This window comes from Scyliorhinus canicula, chromosome 6, assembly GCF_902713615.1.
Source record: "Scyliorhinus canicula chromosome 6, sScyCan1.1, whole genome shotgun sequence".
Classification (NCBI taxonomy): Eukaryota; Metazoa; Chordata; class Chondrichthyes; order Carcharhiniformes; family Scyliorhinidae; genus Scyliorhinus; species Scyliorhinus canicula.
In genome coordinates this window covers 28,724,611-28,748,045 of record NC_052151.1, presented here as the reverse complement: position 1 = coordinate 28,748,045, position 23,435 = coordinate 28,724,611, and the positions used below count along the sequence as shown (strand labels likewise).

The following is a 23,435-nucleotide window of genomic DNA, read 5'->3' as shown; positions in this document are numbered from 1 at the left end:
GCCGGCCTGCCTTGGTCTGCTTTCAAAGCCAGCGATTTAGCCCTGTGCTAAACCAGCCCCAGCTGGTTGTGAGATTATCCACTTCGGTAGCAAAAATAGGAAGGCAGATTACTATTTGAATGAGTGTAAATTGAAAGACGTGGATACTCAGGGAGACCTTGGTGTACTTGTGCATCAGTCGTGGAAAGTAAGCTCACAGCTACGACTGGCAGTAAAGAAGGCAATATTATGTTGACCTTCAGAGCGAGAGGATTTGAGTATAGGAATAGGGATGTTTTACTGCAATTTTCTGAGTCAAATGAAGAGCTTGCATTGCAAGTACGTAAATGCATAACCCCAGAGGACATCACTGGTGAGGCCACACCTGGAGTTGTGTGTGCAGTTTTGGTGTTCTTCTCTGAGGAAGGATGTTCTTGCTATGGAGGGAGTGTGACGAAGGTTTACCAGACTGATGGGATGACGGGACTGTCATATGAAGGAGGGACTAAATTGGTTAGGATTATATTCATTGGAGTTTAGAAGAGTGACAGGAGATCTCATAGAAACTTATAAAATTCTAATAGGAGTAGATGAAATGAAAATCGCTTATTGTCACGAGTAGGCTTCAATGAAGTTACTGTGAAAAGCCCCTAGTCGCCACATTCCGGCGCCTGTCCGGGGAGGCTGGTACGGGAATTGAACCGTGCTGCTGGCCTGCTTGGTCTGCTTTAAAAGCCAGTGATTTAGCTCAGTGTGCTAAACCAGCCCCTACGTAGATCGGGTAGATTCAGAAAGAATGTTCCCGATGGTGGGGGTCATAGTTTGAAGATAAGGGACAAATCATTTAGGATTGAGGTGAGGAGAAATTTCTTCACTCAGAGTGGTGAATCCATGGAATTCACTACCATAGAAATAGGTGAGGCCAAAACATTGTGTAATTTCAAGAAGAAATTAGATATAGCTCTTGGGGCTAAAGGGATCAAGGAATATAGGGGAAAGGTGGGATCAGGATATTGAACTTGATGATCAGCCATGATCATAATGAATGGCAGAGCAGGCTCGATGGGCCGAATGGCCTCCTCCTGCTTCTATTTTCTATGTATATTTCTATGTATGTATATTAAACATTTCATTGAAAATTAATACCTCTGACAGATTTCTTTATTACATCCTATAATACAGTCAAGTTTAGCATGATGCACTCAGTTAATTAAAGTAAATAGATAACAAAGTTGCAAGTTAAAAATATTTTAGAAATCCCTTTTGCAACACTAACCCGTTTCTTTCTCTTTTCAGATACTATTTGAGACCTTGATGTCTATTTCTTTTTTGATCGAAGTGCCGATCCCAAAGCACTAAAGGAGCAGTATTATGCATTCTGTCCTGTTACTAATGCCAGGAATATGTCATACGTAGTGAAAGTGGAAATGGTCAAATGGCTTGATGTGACAGTGGTGGCAGATCCATGACTCAAATCCAAATACTGTTAGATGGCCTTGGTGTCCGTTTCTTTTTTGATCAAAGTGTCGATACCAAAGCAAATAACAAAGTTTGGTAAGAGCAAATCCTGTTGGCAAACAAATCGCTTGTTTTTGCCAGGCTGTCTGCTCATGTTTGCCAAAGTCAAAGCTAATGCTGTCAATCTGATTGGCGACATAAGAAAATAACAACAAAATAAAAATAGAAGCAAGAGTTGGCCATAAGGCCCCTCAAGCCTGTTTTGCCATTCAATAAGATCATGGCTGCTATATACTTGGCCTCTACTCCATTTTCTTTTCTATTTCTCATAACATTGACCCTCATATCATTTGAGAATTGGTCCATTTCAACCTTGAATAAATTTAATGACTCAGTCTGCACAACTCGCTGGGGTAGAGAATTCTAAAGATTTTCGACCCTCAGAGTAGAAACTCCTTTCCATCTCCATCTTGAATGAACATCCCCTTATTTCATAGATTTCATAGAATTTACAGTGCTGAAGGAGGCCATTCAGCCCATCGAGTCTGCACCGGCCTTGGAAAGAGCACCCTACTTAAGCCCATACCACCACCCTATCCCCGTAACCCCACCCAACATTTTTGGACACTAAGCGCAATTTATCAAGTTTACAGATGACACTAAGATGAGTGGTAGACAAAGTGTGCAGAGGACACTGAAAGTCTGCAAAGGGATACAAATAGTTTAAATGAGTGGACAAGGGTCTGGCAGATGGAGTACAATGTTGGTAAATGTGAGGCCATACATTTTGGTAGGAATAACAGCAAAATCGATGATTATTTAAATGTAAAAAATTGCAGCATGCTGCGGTGCAGATGGACCTGGGTGTCCTTGTGCATGAATCGCAAAAAGTTGGTTTGCAGGTGCAGCAGGTAATTAAGAAGGCAAATGGAATTTTGTCCTTCATTGCCAGAGAGATGGAATTTGAAAACCGGAAGGTTATGTTGGAGCTATATAGGATGCTGGTGAGGCCACATCTGAAGTACGTGTACAGTTCTGGTCTCCTTACTTGAGAAAGGATGTACTGGCACTGTACTGAGAAAGGATATACTGGAGGGTATGCAGAGCTGATTCACAAGGTTGATTCCGGAGTTGAGAGGATTAGCTTATGAAGAGGGACTAAGTAGACTGGGACTATACTCATTGGAATTTAGAAGAACAAGGGGGGATCTTATAGAAACATATAAAATTATGAAGGGAATAGATAACACAGAAGCAGGAAGGTTGTTTCCACTGGCGGGTGAAATTAGAACTAGGGGGCATAGCCTCAAAATAAAGGGGAGCAGATTTAGAATTGAATTGAGGAGGAACGTTTTCACCCGAAAGGTTGTGAATCTGTGGAATTCCCTGCCCAGTGAAGCAGTTGAGGCTACCTCATTGAAGGTTTTTAAGTCAAAGATAGATAGATTTTTGAACAGTAAAGGAATTAAGAGTTATGGTGAGCAGGCGGGTAAGTGGAGCTGAGTCTACAAAAAGGTCAACCATGATCTTGGTGAAGCCAGATGGCCTACCCATGCTCCTAGTTCTTCTGTTATTACTATTTTCTAAATGCCTTGTCATTATTTCCTAATTCTTTATTTCCTTAATAATTGATTCCAGCATTTTCCCTCTGACAGATGTTCGGCTAACTGACCATTTCCTGCTTTCTCTCTCCCTCTTTCTGGAATAGGTTTATTACCTTCCTGGTTTTCCAATCTGTTGGGATTTCCAGAATCTAAGGATGTTTGGAAAATTACAACCAATGCAATCACCACACCTGCAGCCATTCTTTTAAGACCCTAGGTTGCAGGCTGACATGTCCAGGAACTTGTTAGCCTTTCATCCCACTAGTTCTGCCTAGTACTTTTTCTCTAATGATAATTATAGAATTTACAGTGCAGAAGGAGGCCATTCAGCCCATCAAGTCTACACCAGCCATTGGAAAGAGCACCCTACCCAAGCCCACACCTTCACCCTATCCCTGTAACCCTAGCTAACAGTTTTTGGATACCAGGGGCAATCTGGCACGGCCAATCCACCTAATCTGCACATCTTTGGACTGTGGGAGGAAACCGGAGCACCCACAGGAAACCCACGCAGACACGGGGAGAACGTGCAGACTCTGCATAGACAGTGACCCAAGCCGGGAATCGAACCTGGGACCCTGGAGCTGTGAAGCAACTGTGCTAACCACTGTGCTACCATGCCTGCTAAAACTGTACCGTGTTTTAAGTTTCTTACTCCCTTTTACAACAGATACAAAATATTTGTACAAAGCTTGAAATTTCCATTTTGCCCATTAAAACACAATCTCATCCTCAAAACAAAACTTTTACAGTGATCCAGAGGGTAGAAGCTGTGTTATGCCTGCACAAGTCCTGTTTTTATATTTTTTGCTGTAGTTTATTATCTCCCTTTTTTTCAGTCATCATCAATTGCCAAGTTGCATCAGAATTTCCCCATGATATTGAGTGATACTTTATTGATCCAGTGATATGATCGAATGGCCAGGCATTGGCTGTGCAGAGTAGAAATAGCAATTTCCAACAGTATTAAATGGGAAAGCATCTGCTATCATTTAAATTGATGTGAATGCTTGGGTGAACAGATTTTTTATTGTTATTTTTTATGAAGAATTTTGAGTTTCTGTAGACAACATTTTGGAAGATTACGATAAACTGGCCACAGAAGATTTGCCAGTGGGAGGAGCAGGAGCAACAGGTGGAAGGAACACATTGAACTTGTTGCGTGGAATGAAATGAATGAAATGAAAATCGCTTATTGTTACAAGTAGGCTTCAAATGAAGTTACTGTGAAAAGCCCCTAGTCGCCACATTCTGGCGCCTGTTCGGGGAGGCTGGTACGGGAAGTACTGAGGAGGAGCATAGCCTGGAGATCCTTTTACTTTAAAGAATTTACATGCCCATGGATACATACTTGCACTTTTCATGGACAAATTGCATAGAAAACTACAGTTCACCAGAACGACAGTCACAGATCTGTGTTGCCACATGTTGTTGCTATCCTCTGTTGCAGCCTTCACTTAATCAGAAGTTAAAATGTTTGAGTTTGGTAATTATGCCTGTTGCAGTTAAAGTTTTAATAATAATAATCATCTTTATTATCGTCACAAGGAGGCTGACATTAACACTGCAACAAAGTTACTGTGGAAAGCCCCTAGTCGCCACAGTCCGGTGCTTGTTCGGGTACACAGAGGGAGAATTCAGAATGTCCAAATTACCTAACAGCATAGCTTTCAGGACATGTGGGAGGACCCGGAGGAAACCCACGCAGACAAGGGGAGAACCTTGTGTTGCCCTTTTATGTATTTTCTTTTATTTCCTTTTCTTTTCATGCACTTAATGATCTGTTGATACTTTTCACTGTACCTTGGTACATGTGACAATAAACAAATCCAAATCCAACAGGCAGACTCCGCAGACAGTGAACCAAGTCGGGAATCGAACCCGGATCCCTGGCGCTGTGAAGCAACAGTGCTAACCACTGTGCTACCTTGCTGCCCATTATGCCAGCAACCTCAGTCTGTAGTTCATTTTTGAATTGCTGATCTTTCAACAGGTGAGTGACTCGCCTGAGGAAGGAGCAGTGCTCCGAAAGCTAGTGATTCCAAACAAACCTGTTGGACTTTAATCTGGTGTTGTGGGACTTCTTACTGTGCTCACCCCAGTCCAGCGCCGGCATCTCCACATCGTGTTCGAATTAAGCAGATAGTATGTTTACAGAAAATTATTTAATCACTTGTCCATGAACAAGTGGAAACAGCGGGATAAGGCTCTGGGCTTTAGGCTAATTACAACTTTCCCCAGGACACACACGTCATTATGTGCTCCCCTGAAAATGGCTTCACGGATCAGAAGGGGTAGGAAGTCTCTAATATGCAAATAGAGTGTGAATATTGCTACATGTAGGCCTCTGCTGAAGGTCTTTTTAGCATCCCAAAATCACGTTTGCCATTTATTCTGAAATGCAGTTGGTTCGACCACAGTTTTCCTATTGATTCCCATGTACCTCATATTAACTCTGGATATAAAATAGAAGTTGTAAATTATTTTAACTATTTGACCTTGCATTGCAAAGTTCATTTAATTTGGTCAAAACCTGTGGAACATTAAGGCTTTATTCTCTTTCTTGTATCTCAAACTTTGTCTACTTTAAACAGGTTACTGGTCCATAACTGGGTCACATCAAGAACTTGGCAATTTGGTTATGGATCATAACACTTCCCTAAAGAGCATTAGTAAACCAGATGGGTTTTTACGACAATCGGCAATGGTTCCATGGTCACCATTACTGAGACTAGATTTTGATTCTCGATTTATTAACTGAATTTACATTCCACCAGCTGCCATGGTGAGATCTGACCCTGTAGCCCCAGAGCATTAGCCAGTGCCTCTGGATTGCTAGTCCTGTGATATTATCGCTACGTCACTGCCTCTCCAAGTGATAAAGACACGTTATTTTGTAGAACATTATTTTCTTTCATCTTTGCATATGTCCTGAGGTCTGACCATGGCGGTTACTAGGCAAATTGGCGTGGTGCATGTAATGGCAAAGGGTGATGGGTGAGGGACATAGGTTGGCATGTGATGGAGGTAAGTTAGGTTAGGGGCTATATAGGACTTGGAGGGTGCTTGAGGGTTGTATGTCGGCACTGATGATGAGAATTTATGTGGGTGACATGAGATGGCATGGGTTGGCATGTTTGATTCTTTTAAAAAAGATTTTGGATATACTGCTGGACGCCCAATGTAGCCCATTCACCCAGCACACCTCACGTCTCCTCACTTCTTTCTGGGTCACCTGCCCCAAATTTGTAATCCAGCCTGCACCTCCATCTCCGGGCAGCCATTTTGGGTTCGCGGAGCTGCAAATTCTCTCAGCTTGTGTACCCTTCCAAGGTTTGAAAATCTACACCAGAGTCTCTGTGCCAATGGGGATTATGTTCAATGGGGAACAACAAAAGGAGTCACTATAGGGTAAGGACCTTCAGCCACTAGACAAAGATGACACATACAACATTTGGGAGGATGGTAAAGAAGCAGAATGGCGTCAACAACAGTCTGCAGCCAAAACTCTTCATGGCTGAGTGCGGCCGAAGATTTAAAGGTCTGAAGGTTTTTTGTGACCATGAATTAATTAAAGCTTTGAGATTTGTAGTGAATTCAAATTACTCAAAGCCACTTCAAATAGGTGAAATTATTAGGCTTCAAGTGGATAAAAACATTTGTTTTCCTTGTGTTTACTATTACGGTCAAGACTGTGGACCAATACATTTGTATCAAATCAACCGAATGATCGCAGCATTTCAACATTAAATGTACTTAGTGATTATAATACAGGATGAAGTACATACTAACAACAGAACATGACCTTGCTGAATTATGTACATGTGGAGTGAAGCAAAGGACAGCATGGTGGCACAGTGGTTAGCACTGCTGCCACACATCACCAGGAACCAGCGTTCAATTCCAGCCTTGGGTGACTGTCTAAGTGGAGTTTGCACTTTCTCTGAGTGTCTGGATGGGTTTCGTCCGGGTGCTCCAGTTTCCACCCACAGTCCAAAGATGTGCAGGTTAGGTAGACTAGCCATGCTAAATTGCCCCTTGGTGTCCAAAAGGTTAGGTGGAGTTACTAGGTTATGGAATAGGGTAGGGACCTGACTTTCAAAGGGTTGGTGCAGACTTGATGGGCCGAATAGCCTCCTTCTGCACTGTGAGGATTCTATGATTGCAGTAGTGCATTTCACAAACTATTTTGCAATGTGACCCCTAGTAACTCATCACCAGCCTCTCAAAGGAAATTATTGATGGGCAGCAAATGTTAGCCTTGCCTGCTACACCCACATCCTACGAAAGATAGTATTAAAAAAGACTATTGAAAATTATCACCTCAGATGCCAGCAAAAACAAAACAGCAATAAAGCAGCATAGAAACATTCAGTATATAATTATTAAAGTTCACGTAACACACATAATATTAATTCATATAAAATGAAAATCTATTTTTAAAAACTAAAATCTATTCTTTTTTTAAAAATGTTTTTATTCTCCCCGTTTTTCACATTTTCTCCTAAACTTACACCCAACAATAAACAATAATCAGTAACGAATGTAATGTCAATCCCCATATCAATAACAACATACCATTCCTCCCACCAAACCCCAGACATTAGCCCGCATGTTAACATAAACAAATGACAAAAAGGAATCAGGAATCACCCATAGTCGCCATTAACACATCCAGTCCCTCTCTCCCCAACCATCCCTGCACACCCCCCTAATGTTCGATGTGATATAATTCTCGAAAGTGCATAATGAATAACGCCATGAATTGTAGAACCCCTCCATCCTTCCCCTCAGTTCAAATTTGACCTTTTCAAGTGTCAAGAATTCCAGTAGGTCCCCCTGCCATGCCAGGGCACAGGTGGAGAGGTTGATCTCCACCCTAACAGCATCTACCTTTGGGTAATCAACGAGGCGAAGGCTACAACATCTGCCTCCACGCTCGTTTCCAACCCCGGCTGGTCCAACACCCCGAATATGGCCTCCCGAGGGCACGGGTCCAGTTTCACGTGCACCACTTTAGAGATTACCATAAAAACCTCCTTCCAGTAAGAAACAAAACTTTTAGTATCCTAATTCCTTTCTCCACCCATCTCCAAAAATTTCCATCCCACTTCCCTGGCTCAAATCTATGGTTCCCCCGAATCGGCATTTCCCTTGACCCGCCCCTAGCCCGAAGTGCTGTCGAAACTGACTCCAAATTCTCAACAAAGCTATGACTACCGGGCTCCCTGAGTATCTCCCCAGAGCCGTCGGGAGCGGCGCTGTCGCTCGCGTCTTCAATCCCGACCCTCTACCCAAACTCTCCTCCATTTTGAACCGTTGGGAGTCAACCCCTCTGACCCAGCTCTGTATCTTCTCCACATTCACTGTCCAGTAATAATACATCGGGTTTGGAAGAACTAAACCCCTTGCCTGCCTTCCTCTCTGTACAAAGAAAAGAGAGAACAAAGAAAAGTACAGCACAGGAACAGGCCCTTCGGCCCTCCACGTTTGTGCTGACCATGCTGTCCGTCTAAACTAAAATCTTCTACACTTCCGGGCTCCATATCCCGTTATTCCCATTCTATTCATGTATTTGTCAAGATGCCCCTTAAACATCACTATCGTCCCTGCTTCCACCACCTCCTCCGGCAGCGGGTTCCAGGCATCCACTACTCTCTGTGTAACAAACTTACCTCGTACGTCTCCTCTAAACCTTGCCCCTCGCATCTTAAACCTATACCCTCCAGTAATTGACCCCTCTACCCTGGGAAAAAGTCTCTGACTATCCACTCTGTCTATGCCCCTCATAATTTAGTAGACCTCTATCAGGTCGCCCCTCAACTTCCTTTGTTCCAGTGAACAAACCAAGTTTATTCAACCTCTCCTCATAGCTAATGCTCTCCATACCAGGCAACATCCTGGTAAATCTCTTCTACATCCTCTCTAAAGCCTCCACATCTCTCTGGTAGTGTGGCGACCAGAATTGAACACTATACTCCAAGTGTGGCCTAACTAAGGTTCTATACAACTGCAACATGACTTGCCAATTCTTATACTCAATGCCCCGGCCAATGAAGGCAAGCATGCCGTATGCCTTCTTGACTACCTTCTCCACCTGTGTTGCCCCTTTCAGTGACCTGTGGACCTGTACACCAAGATCTCTCTGACTGTCAACACTCTTGAGGGTTCTACCATTCACTATATAATCCCTACCTGTATTAAACCTTCCAAAATGCATTACCTGACATTTGTCCGGATTAAACTCCATCTGCCATCCCTCCGCCCAAGTCTCCAAACAATCTAAATCCTGCAGTATCCTCTGACAGTTCTCATCGCTATCTGCAATTCCACCAACCTTTGTGTCGTCCACAAACTTACTAATCAGACCAGTTACATTTTCCTCCAAATTATTTATATATACTACGAACAGCAAAGGTCCCAGCACTGATCCCTGCGGAACACCACTAGTCATAGCCCTCCAATCAGAAAAGCACCCTTCCATTGCTACTCTCTGCCTTCTATGACCTTGCCAGTTCTGTATCCAGTGCACCTTTTTAATTCTGGCCACCTTCCCTCCCCATGTGAACGAGGTAATCATCCCTTCAATCTCTCTAAAAAAATGCCTTTGACAGGAAAATTGGCAGGCATTGAAAAATAAACAGGAATCGCAGCAGCACATTCATTTCAACTGCCTGTACTCAACCCGCCAGTGACAGAGGGAGACCAATCCACCTTGCCAGATTGGCTAACTAAAATCTATTTTCAAGTACTTTTTACAAATGTTACTATTTAATACACTCCAGTAGGCTTCAGCTAAACTCTCCAAATATCTTGGTTACAGAAGACAAAGCGAAGCCCCTCTTCCCCACCCCCACACTGTATTCAACCCTTCTCTCCCCATCATACACCTCTCTTCCTAGCCGCTTCCCCCCCCCCCCCCCCAACTCACTCAACAGCTCCTTTCCCCAAACCTCTTCCCCCCCCCCCCCCTCCACACAGATCCAATTCCCAACCCCAGCACTCTCTTCCTCTGCAGAGACTCGAGCTCCACTGCATCACCACGCCTCATGGACCATTGAACCCTTTGGATCAACCAAGTGGCTGACACACTCTTTTGGTGGGATGAGTGACAGCAGCTGGCTCTGACAAGGTTGAATGGCAGGTCCCCTGGGTCCTGCCCCCAGTCTTGTCACTAACAGAGTGTGCAGGCTGAGACTTTCTCTGCCTGGCTTTGGCTGCATTGGAGGCGGTGGCAGCCAAGGGGAGGCAGAGGTCGGAAAAAAAGTTAAGAGGGCGCAATTCGATTATCCAAAAGTCGGGAATTTCAAATAATCAAACACTAAATGACAGAATTTTTGCAAACCCAACTCATAGAAACTAGGAGCAGGAGTAGGCCATTTGGCCCTTCGAGACTGCTCCATCATTCAATATGATCATGGTTGACCTCGATCTCAATGCCATATATTCCCGCATTCTCCCCGTACGCCTTGATACCATTGAAATATAAAAAATTATTTTATCTCTTTCTTGAATACATGCAATGACTTGGCCTCCACTGCCTCTGTGGTAGAGAATTCCACAGGTTCGTCACCCTTTGCGTGAAGAAACTTTTCCTCATTTCAGTCCTAATTGGTCTACCCTATATCCTGAGATTGACTTAGGTTCTAGATTTCCCCAAACAGGAAAAACATCCTCCCTACATTTAGTCTGTCCAACCCTGTTAGAATATTATACATTTCAATTCAATCTCCTCTCATCTTGCTAAATTTCAGTGAATATAGGCCCAGTTGAACCAATCTTTCCATATAGGACAGTCCCACCAACCCCAGTATCAGCCTCGTGACATCTACTGACTCTTTGGCAGCAGCTCACTGAGCAATGTTCAGTTGAACAATTCCTTTCTGTGATCACTCTGCAACAGTTACTGTTGGTTGGATGTTTAGGGTTGGTGGTCTCTGCCTCAGGCAAACTGCACATCTCAATGGTTACTGACCCAGGTTTGCCCAGCTGGCTTTTTAGTATCAGGGTGGAAAGGGCCGGACATACTGTCTTTGCATGGGAGGGCCGTATGTTACACGCACATTGCACGGATGTCACTGATATAGGGTTACGAATCAGCATTCTGATTTGTTGTGAAACAGGCTGTAGAAAATGAAAATACAGCGAGCGGATGCTGGAAATTGGATATAAAAATAGAAAATTCTTGGAATACACAGCAGGTCAGACAGTGTCTGTGGAGATAGAAACAGATAAAATTGGAAGCTATAAAATGTGTGGTGTGACTGAAGTTCCTATTCATTCTGTCTCCCAGCCTATTCATGGCTGAGGAGATGGTGCAGTCTAGAATATAATCCATGTTTCTAATATCTCAGGTTGCCAATGCCAACTGGCTGCAGGGTTCTAATTTAGGATTTAATCACTAATGACACAAGAGCATCAAATATAGATATTTCCAATTTTCCAGGTCCAAAGAATCCCTGCAGTGCAGAAGGAGGCCATTCAGCCCCTCAAGTCTGCTCCGACCCTCTAAACCAGCACTTTGCCCAAGCACACTCCCTCGCCCTATCCCTGTAACCCTATGCACTGAACAAGGCCAATACTAAGGGGCAATTTAGCATGGTCAATCCACTTAACCTGCACATCTTTGAACTGTGATAGGAAACCCACATAGATATGGGGAGAATGTTCAAATTCCACATAACCCAAGGCCGAATTGAACCCAGGTCCCCGGCGTTGTGTGCCAGCAGTCCTAATCACTGTGACACCATGCCTTACTGTAACAAGACAACTACCAAGTAAGAAACATTAGCTGAAACATTATTTATTATTCTTTTTCATGTAATGTATGGAGAGGAAAGGGAATCATAAGTTTCCTCAGAGTTGAATAGGAAGCTAGGGTTGTTAATTATTCACATTCTAATATGTCTTATGTATTATTCTGGAGGAGAGTTTCTCTGATGATTGAGAAACCATGGAAAGCAGGATGCCTTAACATTTAAAGTATTAATTTGGAGGGAAAACACCATTCCATCTGCTCCCTGCCCAGCTAAATTTCTGACCAAAGATATTTTTACAAAGTTCACCAACTTACTGCATAGCACCATCTTCCTAGTAGATGATACAATTTGGGATCTTGCGGTCTCAGTTCAATTGCTTTGTCTATGTGATCCTAGATATACAAAAAAGAAATGATAATTGCGAAAACAAGTTACTACAGAATATCATGCACAAATATTGCCTTAAATCTAAAAATTTCACAATGTCAAAAACGGTGTATAATTACTCTCTTTTCTTTCTTAGTTCAAAATCCTTCCATATCCTTGTCCCATACTCTCTTTGTTTCTGTCCTATTTCTCCACTATTGGTAGCAATGCCTTTAATTATCACATTCAGAACTCTGGAATTTATTTTTTAAATGCCCCATTGTCTTCAAAATCAACTTCTTCCAGTCACCGCATTGGAATGAATCACCTCACTCCTTCAATCATCACAAATAACCATTCTTCCATAGAAACTGGAGTAGGTCATTTAGTTGTCATGCCTGCTCTGCCTTTCTTTTAGGATCATGGCTAGTCTGCATCTTAAATTCATGTGCTTGCTTTGATTCCATACCTAATAAAGAATCTCTAACAGTTACAAGCCAGCTAAGTATATTCATGTTTGTTCCAAGTTGGAATAAGGTTATTTTAAGAGTCCGATCATGTAATGCATTAATGACATCATTGGCCATTTGCACAGGCAAATGGGCAGTCTATCCTAACAGCCTGTAGAGTAAATATCTTTCTGATAAAGCTCTTGTTTGTATCTTCGCGGTATGAAAGCCTATCCTTTCGAAATATCACAAAGAAAACTGGCGACGAGGAGGTCGGCACTGCGGCGACAGACTCCCGGAGAAGTTTAAAAAAAAGAAAAATCATCGAACTGTGCACAGACATTCAAAAAGGATTAATAAGCTAAAACCTCACTGCACCAGTGGCAGCTGTCGAAGGAACCAAAATCTAAATGTAGGTTATGGAGGAAACAATGCTGAAAAGAAGCTTGCCACGTGCTCTGCCTGGAAAGATCTGGAACAATGCAGGGAGCACTGTGAGTAGCAAGTACCCTGCAACAATAGTTTAGAGCTGGAGTGTTGCAAAACACGGATCGAAACAGGCTGAGCCGTGGAGTACCTTGTTTGAAAAAAGCGTAAAAAGTGACGAGGTGCAAAAGTTTTGTGGCATATCGTGCTTTCGCAAACCCTTTCCAGAGTAAACTGGCGGGAATTTTTGGCACCATGGAACTATGATGAGAACACAGAGTGGGGGGGCTCACATACTGAAAGGTTCAATAATCTTGTCTGACCGAATAGAATTGCGGCAAATAGAGTTAACTTGCCTGAGTATCATAGAACTATATCATAGAATTTACAGTGTAGAAGGAGGCCATTCGGCCCATTGAGTCTGCACCAGTCCTTGGAAAGAGCACCCTACCCAAGCCCACACCTCCACCCTATCCTTGTAACCCAGTAATCCCACCCAACCTTTTTGGACACTAAAGGCAATTTAGCATGGCCAATCCACCTAACCTGCACATCTTTGGACTGTGGGAGGAAACCGGAGCACCCGGAGGAAACCCACGCAGCCACAGGGAGAGCGTGCAGACTCTGCACAGTGACCCAAGCCGGAAATCGAACTGGGACCCTGGAGCTGTGAAGCAACTGTGATAACCACTGTTCTAACATGCTGCCTCAGTACAATTGGGGAGGGGGAAAACATGCAACTTTCTGCGAAGTTTCGTGCAGCCAGCAAAATCAGATTAAAAGAAAAATATGATGCGGTCGGCACGGGGCATAGTCGTTAGCACTGCTCAAATGCCTCTCAAGTGCATGGACCCAGGTTCTATTCTGACCTTGGGTGACTGTTTTGAGTTTACACGCGTTCTCCCAGAGTCTGCCTGGGTTTCCTTCGGGTGTTCTGGCTTCCTCCCACAATCCAAACATGTGCACTTAGGTGGATTGGCCATATTAAATTGCCCCTTTGTCCAAAAGGTTAGGTGGAGTTACGGGGTTAGGGTGAGGGGGGGCCTGGGTAGGGTGCTCGTTCGGAGGCTCATTGCAATCTCGATATGCTGAATGGCCTCCTTCTGCACTGTAGTAATGAATGGACATGAGTCTTTAAGTCAATCAGCAAAGAGGAGTGGGGAATTCAGAAGTTATAGGAGAGAACAATCTGCGAGTCTCTGCTAGTTTTAACAGGAGGCTTCAGACCTGTTGAGACCAGAGAGAGAGTTGGGGTGGGACTCGGTTTGATTGACTGGCTAGTGGCCAATGAACTGGCCAAAAGGCCATGCTCAAGGGCAGCACGGTGGCACAATGGTTAGCCATGCTGCCTCACAGCACCAAGGTCCAAGGTTTGATCCCAGTCTGGGTCACTGTCTGTGTGGAGTTTGCACATTCTCCCCATGGCTGTGGGTTTTGCCCCCACAACCCAAAGATGTGCAGGGTAGGTGGGTTGGCCACGCTAAATTGCCCCTTAATTTGAGCATATTAATTGGGTACTCTAAATTGATATTAAAAAAGGCCATGCTCTGCTTGATAACAGGTGGTGAGTGAATCCTATCTCAGTGTAATGAGTTGCACAGTCCTAAGGAGCTCAGTTTGACTCCTGGGTGGAGGTGTGGGCTGACAGGGACAAGGACCTACTCTCACTCCTCTGTATTTTTGATAGAAAGGCTGTGACTGCTGAAAGCTGTAGAGAACCCAAACAAATGAATCCACAGGGAAATCATTACAGGCTACAAACAAAGAGAGGATATGCTCTCTCTTTCTCTCCAGAAAGGCTGTGAGTGCTGTATTTCTGAAACTGCAGAGATCTCCAAGGGGGGGGGACGACAAATTGATCGTCTCTGTTATCTGGGAGCGGGGGGGGGGGGGGTCAGGATTAGGAGGGTGGACCTGCAGAGAGGGTGACAAGCAGATGGTGGCGGGGAGGGGGGGGGGGGGGAGAAAGGTGGTCAGGATTGGAGGGTGGACCTGCAGAGAGGGTGACAAGCAGATGGTGGCGGGGAGGGGGAGGGGGGGGGGAGGTGGTCAGGATTAGGAGGGTGGACCTGCAGAGAGGGTGACAAGCAGATGGTGGCGGGGAGGGGGAGGGGGGGGGGGGGGGGGAGGTGGTCAGGATTAGGAGGGTGGACCTGCAGAGAGGGTGACAAGCAGATGGTGGAGAAGATGGGGAGGGGGGAGGGGAGGGTAGAAAGGTGGTCAGGATTAGGAGGGTGGACCTGCAGAGAGGGTGACAAGCAGATGGTGGAGAAGATGGGGAGGGGGGGGGGGCTAGGCCACCCAAACCTACTGCACTATTACGGGAGGCAAATGTGGAGAAGGTGCGGGGTTGGAGCAAGGAGGGGGAGACCTGAAGGGTTAGGATGGAGGAGAGCTCGCGTTCGTGTAAGGAGTCTGGGTTGCGGGGCTGGCAATGGCCTCTCTCCCAATGACTTTCGGAAAGCACTCTGTTAGTCCGGGTGGTGGTGGCCACTTCGAAGATCTGGAGGCAGTTTAGGCAACATTTTAAGCTGGGGGCCGGGTCAGGGGGGGGATACTGATTAGGGTGAATCATGGGTTTGAGCCAGGTAGGATCATGTGATATTTCGGAGATGAGATGAGAGGGGGATCAAGGATATGAAGGATTTGTTTGGGGGGGGGGGGGGGGGGGATTCGCGATCTGGAAGAGTTGGGTGAAAAGTATGGATTGGCGCAAGGGGAAGGGTTTAGGTACCTGCAGGTTTGAGATTTCGCAAGGAAAATTTTCCCAACGTTCCCGAAAGCACCTGCCTCCTTATTACTGGAGTCACTGCTGTCAGCGGGAGAGCTGGAGAGGGGGGTTGTTTCGGCGATCTATGGGGGAACCTGTAGGAGGAGGGGATTAAGGCAAGGTGGGAGGAGGAGCTGGGGAAGGTGATGGAAGAGGGATTGTGGTGCGAGGTGCTGCGGAGGGTAAATGCTGACCTCGTGTGCAAAGCTGGGGCTGATACAGTTTAAAGTCGTACATAGGGTGCACCTCGCGAAGTCAAAGATGAGTCGACTGTTCGAGGGGATGGAGAATGTCTGTGAGCGATGTGGGAGGGGCCCCGCAAACCACAGTCATATGTTTTGGCCCTGCCCGAAGCTGGAAAGACTTTGGACGACGGTATTTAGCACAATTTCTGGGGTCTTGCATATGGATGTTTCCCTAGAAGCCATATTAGGGGTGCTGGACTGGCCCAAGTTGTAGGTGGGAGTGGGGCGGATGTTTTAGCTTTCACCTCACACATCGCATGTCGGCGGGTCCTGTTGGCGTGGAGCTCAGTCTCTTCACTTTGTGCCTCCGCGTGGCAAGGGGACCTTTTGGATTTTTGACCCTGGAGAAGGTGAGGTTTGAGCTGAGGGGGTCGAAGGAGGGGTTCTACAATTCATGTAGTTTGTTTATTATGCACTTACTGGAGTTGGTTCCCCTTGACAGTTGGGGTTATTTTTGTTTCTCTTTTGTATGGTGAAAATTATGAAAATATGACAAATAAATATATTTTAAAACAAATCCTCAAACTGAAAGCAAAATTTGAAGAGGAGCAAGGTGCTAAAAACCTCTGAAACACATAGGCCGGGAGTGCCGTATTGGCGCTGTGGAGTGGCGTAAACCACTCCAGCGTCGGGCAGCCCGGAAGGTGTGGAATCCTCCGCACCTTCGGGGGCTAGGCCGGCGCTGGCGGGGTTGATGGCGCGCCAACCGGGGCCGAAGGGCCTCCGCTGGCTGGCGCGAGGTGGCGCATGCGCGGGAGCGCCAGCGTATTCTGGCATGATCCCAGCGCATGCGGAGGGGGTTTCTTCCCCCCCAGGCCATGGAGGACCATTACAGCGGCCGGCCCGTAGGGAAAGAGTGCTCCCATGGCACAGGCCCGCCCACGGATTGGTGAGCCCCGATCACGGGCCAGATCACCATGGCAGATCCCCCCCCCCCCCCCCCACCCTTCCCACCCGAGGACTCCGCAGGCCGCCTGCAGAGCCAAGTCCCGCTGGTAGGAACCTTGTTTGATTTATACTGGCGAGACTGGCTGAAAACGGGCGGCCACTCGACCCATCGCGGAGGGAGGATCGCTGGGGGGGGCCCACTGTCAACGGCCCCTGACTGGCGTGATGCGATTCCCGCCCCTGCCGAAAAACCGCCGCCGGAGAATCCGACAGCCAGCGTCGGGACAGGATTCACGCCACCCTCCGGCGATTAAAAAGGCCCGGCGGGGGGGGTTGGAGAATCCCGCTCATACTCTTTTTTGCCCTTTACTTATGATTTTCGCCCATTTTTTCCCCCGTGTGCTTGTCTGTCGTGTGTGTGTGTGTGTCTATCGTGTGTGTGTGTGTGTGTGTGCGTGTGTGCGTGTGTGCGTGCGTGCGTGCAAGGTAAAGTGAGAATTAGGAATTAGAAGATAGTTAACCAGTTGTATTTGCTGCATATTTCATTAATGTTCTTCTTATTAATAAAAGGTAATTGTGCTTACATTTAGAAACCTGGTGACTGTAATTATTGGGCAGCCAAGGGCCAAATACTTATTTTTCTAAGAATTATTGGTTAATTCGCTTGTGTTGTGATTCTGGGCCAAGTGGGTCTGGAATCAACCACGCACTAGCCCAGGGAGTTGTAACAAGTGGCAACATTTTCTATTTCGAAGAAGTCGATAACACTCCTATAAAAGATCAGCCATGATCTTATTGAATAATGGAGCAGGCTCGAGGGGTCAGACGATCTACTCCTGCTCCTAATTCTTAAGTTTTTATGTAAGCGCAGGACAAGTTAAGAAGTACACAGAAATAATCCACTACTCTCAGCAGTTATGGATATGGTTGTTTGTGGCAGGACCACAGGAGCAAACCCATACAAACTGGTTTTTCACAGTAACCTCATTGCAGTGTTGATATAAGCATACTTGTGACGCTAATAAAGATTATTACTATTGTGTCCTCTGGGGAATCAGGGTCATCATTCTGCCATTGTAAAGGGAACGTGTCCTAAACCAACTTCATGAAGGCCATTGTGGGATAGTAAGAATAAAGGAGGTCGGCAGAAATTAATTTTGATGGCCAGAACTCAAAATCGAGGAGAAGGTAGGCATATGTTCGGCTTTTGCAAAGGCTCAAAACCTGTCACTACTAGCACCATTGCACCCACGAGAATCACCAGAAGGGCCATGGCAAAGAGTTCATACAGATATATTTGAAGGACAAATGTTTTTCATTGTGGTTGATTCACATTTGAAATGGTCTGAAGTTGCTATTATGAAGACTGCGTCCTCGGAGGGGATGATAGAAAGACTGGGTGAGATTTTTGCAAGATTTATGTCCCTGACCAACTTGTTAGCAACAATGGACCACAGTTCATTTTGCTAGAATTCACAAATTATCTAAAGGAAAACAGAATCGAACACCGATCTGCTCCTTATCATCCTGCCTGGCCAAAGGGTTTGTTCAAACAATGAAGTATTTATTTAAGGTAATTCATGAGCAAAGATCATTATCAAAATGACTAAAGCAATTCCTGATGACATAGAGGAATATAACACATTTGACAAACCATAGTCCTCCGGCATTACTCATGGTAAAATGTTATTTACACAAGTGATTGATTTGTAAAGCCGCCTGAGACAGATGTGACAAATGCAGGATTTTAGATATATTGGATTATAATCATTTGGCAATTTAAGGGTTAAAAGCTGGGGTTAGAGTTTGTTTGACTGCAGTAGTCATGTTTATAAAAATAATCTTGCTTTGCAAGACTAGAAAACTTTTAGGAGTCAATTGACCATTATAAAAGCCTGAGCTAATGCACTGTTGTTTGACTTGGGCGAGTCCCTAAGAGTTAATGTGTTTTCAGCCTGGGGAGTTCATGTGTTTTCAGCTTGGGAAGATGAAGTCATTGCTGGATGGAGCCAAAGCATTCAGATCTGTTGAGAAAGATTTTGAGTTGAGTTCTGATCTGGCTAACACTGAGTTCACAAGTAAGTTCTTTTGCTCTCACAGTAGAATAGTTTAAAAAAGGTTAATAGCATTTAAAGCAGTGCAGACTTTTCAGAGAACAAGGGGGAGGCTGAAACAAACCAGTTGAACAGCTTTTTGAAGACATCCAGCCAGGGTCTGCAGAGGTTCTAACAGGAGCCAAATGTATTGTGGAAAGCAAGTATTACTCTGTGCCATTGGGATAGAGGGTGGATTGAGAGCTGCATGTTTTTCCTTTCTTCTTGTTTAATTGGGAATAGAGATAGGGGCTGGTTTAGCACAGTCGGCTAAAGAGCTGGCTTGTAATGCAGAACAAGGCCAGCAGCGCGGGTTCAATTCCTGTACCAGCCTCCCCGAACAGGTGCCGGAATGTGGCGACTCGGGGCTTTTCACAGTAACTTCATTGAAGCCTACTTGTGACAATAAGTGATTATTATTATTAGAGGGTATTGTAGTTACTGTATTTAACAGTTTTGTTTAAGGTGCAATTGTAAGCTATTTTGGGGTGTAAGGTTAAAGATTAATATACCATGTTAATAATAAAGTTTTGTTTTAAAATATCAAATCCCTATTTTTTCATGCAACGAAGTATTCCGTTTGCACAATTTTACAAAATATTGGTGTTTCGGTCCAGTATTGTAGCTACTGTTGGGGTCTGGTCTGGGATCATGATAAAAGAGACATTGTTGAGAGGAAACAGCAAAGTCAGGTTTTATGATGTCAGGGCCCAACACTGTATTTTTCAGAAAGGTCGGGAAGTATTGGAAAGGAGCGATACCACCAGTGAGAAGTGGATGGCTGCCATCGTCTTAGCACAGACAGGACCGGTCTCCTACACTGTTCAAATCGGATGATGTTTGTGTGGAGGCGACACAATGATCAACCTTTAGCAACTAGAACTAGTTTGCCAGACAGTGTCAAACTTCCAACACTGCATCAACTCCAGTTGAGACAACTATGGATGAGGTCCAAATTAAAACAAAACAACAGAGGTTACAGTCAACATGACAAAGCAGATGCCTGAGGTTCGTCAACAACACATAGAAATAAACGTCCTCCGAAACATCTAACCTCTCGACTTGTGTTTATTAATTTGTTCATATTGTATATTTTGATTGTTAATGTTACATTGTGTTTCATTGCAGGAGCCTCAAGTGTAAAGAGGAAGGAAAATGTTGTGTATTCATGTTTGCCTAGATGGAACAAGATCACTTTAAGAGTTCGATCACGTGTCGTATTGATAACGTCATTGGCCGTTTCTGCGGGCAAACGGATCGTCTACCCTAACAGCCTATTGAGAAACACCTTTCCAATAAAGCTCTTGTTTGTTTGTACCTTTGTGGCCTGAAAGCCTATGCTTTAAAAATACCACAAGCCACTTTTCAACAGTCACTTCATTCCCATGGCAAAAGTTGAATAACATTTACTGAGACATCAAATTTATCAAGACATAAAATTAACATAAACCAAATGAAAGAAAATAGCAGGTTTGGTCAACAAAGTCTAGCATGTGCTTTCAACCACATAACCTGTGAGCTGGTAAAACGATTTTGTGATTATATCCAGTTTCAGGCAGCTTTTGGCTCCAACACTGTTAACTGGCAACTCTCCAGAGGGTAATGCACCAACTACAGCGTGGGTGGCCGAAGGGGCATTGTCCTCAGTACCGCAACATACAATCAGATTTGACAATAGTTAATGGTCTAATGTTGAGACAAGAACAAATTGTCATACCACAAAGGCTTCGATCCGACATTTTAGAGAAAATTCACGAGGGACACCTTGGTATCGAAAAACGTAAAAGAAGAGCAAGGCAGGCAGTCTACTGGCCGGGGATCAACAAGGACATCACTGACATGATAATAACCTGTGAAACCTGTCAAAGACACTAACCTGTGCAATGCAAGGAGACACTTCTCCTTGGACAAAAGTAGGGATCAACCTCTTCCACGCAACTGGCCAAGACTACGTTCTAATAATGGATTATTTTTCTAACTACCTAGAAGTTATTAAACTTCCAGACCTGACATCGAATTCAGCATTCAAAGCTTGTAACGAAACATTCCCAATGGAATTCCGGAAACAGTAATGCCGGACGGACAATGGTACATGTTTTGCAAGTTTGAAATTGTCTGAATTCTCGAAGAGATATAACTTCAGGCAAGTGGCATCCAGTCCTCACTATCCTCAATCCATTGGCAAGGTAGAGACGGTGTTCACATAATCAAACAGCTGATAAGTAAAGCAAATGACTCAATGTCAGATATCCATCTTGCTTTATTGTCATACAGAGCTACTCCTCTATCTTCAGGACTCTCGCCGCCTCAAATGTTATTCAACAAGGATCTCAGGACTACCTTACTGGCGATCAGACTGCAGAATCCAGACCATTTGCCTGTTCTGAAGAAAATGGAGAACAACGTTCAAAACAAAGATTTACCAACATACAGCTTAATTAGAAACACTGACAAAGGACGACCTTGTCAGAATCAAGAATCCAGAAGGAGGATGGTCTGCTCCAGCTACTATCATTGGGAAAGAGCTCCCCGATCCTATACAGTCAACTCTGCAGAACGCACGATTTTTCGGCGCAACAGACGTACTTTGCAGAAAATTAGGCTTCAACAACCAATATTTCCAACCTTAAACTTCAATGACTCACTGTTTCAAGAAAATTTACTGCACAGCAGAAAATCAGATGACATACACAAAACTGTCAAAGATTCAGACTCACCACTTTGTCAGTTAAGAATGTTAGCATAAAGGCGACGAGAACCTAACAGACTGAACTTATAACTATTATACTGTGTATAGTCATTATTTAACTTATGATTGTACAGATATACATCTCATGATTTATACTTATTTGTTATACAATTTTCTCTACAGTGTAGAAAATGGGTTAAAAAAAGGGGAATGTAGTGATCTGTATATCTGCTGGTATGTAAAGGGTTAACATCTGTAAGTAAGTGCTAGACAACCACTGGATGGCAGCACCAGATCTATGTACATAAGCAACACTCAGAGTAGATTCCCACCTCTTCGTATCAGGAGTGACTAGTGAAGAGTGTTAGAGATTTTGCTTGGTGAGCATGTGTAGATGAACATTATATATACTTAATCTAATTAAACTAATCTTCAATTATAGTTGTAGAAGAATGAACAAACTCAGTTAATTTATAATTGTTACTCAATAAACAGTATTTGTTTAATTTTTAGACTGAGAGTTTTATTGAACATCAACCATCAGACCATTCTGGACGTAAGCAAATGAGTAACAAGATATAACAATAATGTAACATAACAGGTTTCTGATTTATCACAAAATCATTGCAAAATATGGTCAATTGACACAGCTGCCGAACTTACTTTGAAAAGAGATCCATTCTTGATTTTAGCCTGTACACTTCCATATTCAGAAAGATGCCCACAAATAATCGCAAGCCTGAAAATAACAAAAAACAAAATCATGCTATTGGAAAGCACAACAATATCAATATTAGGATGGCCTGCTAAAGAGAAGAATGAACAGGAAAGAAGAAAACTTATCTATAAGTGCACAAATTAATGCAAATACCTGACATAACTTTTCGACAGATTATCCGCAGGTACTACGTTAATATCGCTGGAAATCATCAGCAATAAATGAAAGTTTCCTTTTTTGAACAACGATATTTAATTCCATTCATATCAACCATCATTTGAGTTTGGCGGGTGGTTTACAGTCAGTTGCCCTTCCTGCCTCTCCATTTATTCAGGCTTGGGACTAGCACCGATACACACTGACTTACCTGCATCAGTGGCTGAGAAAGTTTACGATGGTGCCTAGGGAGGAAGTCTGGTGTTCTAGAATTGTGGAGTCCCTGAGAAATGTATACGACTATTGCAGGACATGTCTGAGGAGTGTCATGAAAGAGTAAGTAGCAGTGTGGGGGAAGAGTGGGAGTTTCAAAGTCAAAGTTGGATTACACCAAGGATCCTGATCCTTCCTCTTCCTGATTTAAACTTGGGTGTGCAGGGCATAATTTTGGAATCTGTAGATGTCACAAAACCTGGAAGTATTGTGAACAGTGAGGAGGATAATGCTAGATTTCAGTGGGACATAGGCTGTTGAAATGGGTGGGCAATTGGCAGATTAGATTTGATACAGAGAAGTGTGAAGTGATGTATTTTGGTTGGGGAAACAGGTGCAGAGGGACCTTGGAATATACTATTTTAATAAATCTAATAATCAACAATTAAACAAACAAAAAGAGGTGACAGCCCTTAGTGGGGTACCGTAACTAAAATAAAACTAATTCAAATGAAAATGTAATTCCCGGGAGGGATGATGCACTCCAGCCCTCTCAGAACCCACCGATCACGGAAGGCCTGAAGTTTGTTCCGTCTCCAAAGCCTCCTGGCCATGAATGTAA

The 23,435-nt window shown here is 44.1% G+C and overlaps 1 protein-coding gene across 2 annotated transcripts in view; it reads right to left on the bottom strand.

Annotated features, from left to right (window-relative positions):
- The window catches only part of LOC119967060 (regulator of microtubule dynamics protein 2), a 151,509-nt gene that overhangs the window by 21,630 nt on the left and 106,444 nt on the right, over nt 1–23,435 (bottom strand). The window contains exons 5-6 of one of the 2 annotated variants that reach the window (XM_038799092.1): nt 22,390–22,465; nt 12,115–12,192 (exon numbers count right to left, since the gene is read on the bottom strand). In XM_038799092.1, the coding sequence (XP_038655020.1) occupies nt 12,115–12,192; nt 22,390–22,465 (154 nt within the window). The remainder of the gene's footprint in view (nt 1–12,114; nt 12,193–22,389; nt 22,466–23,435) is intronic. The other variant, XM_038799093.1, reaches the window with a different exon arrangement.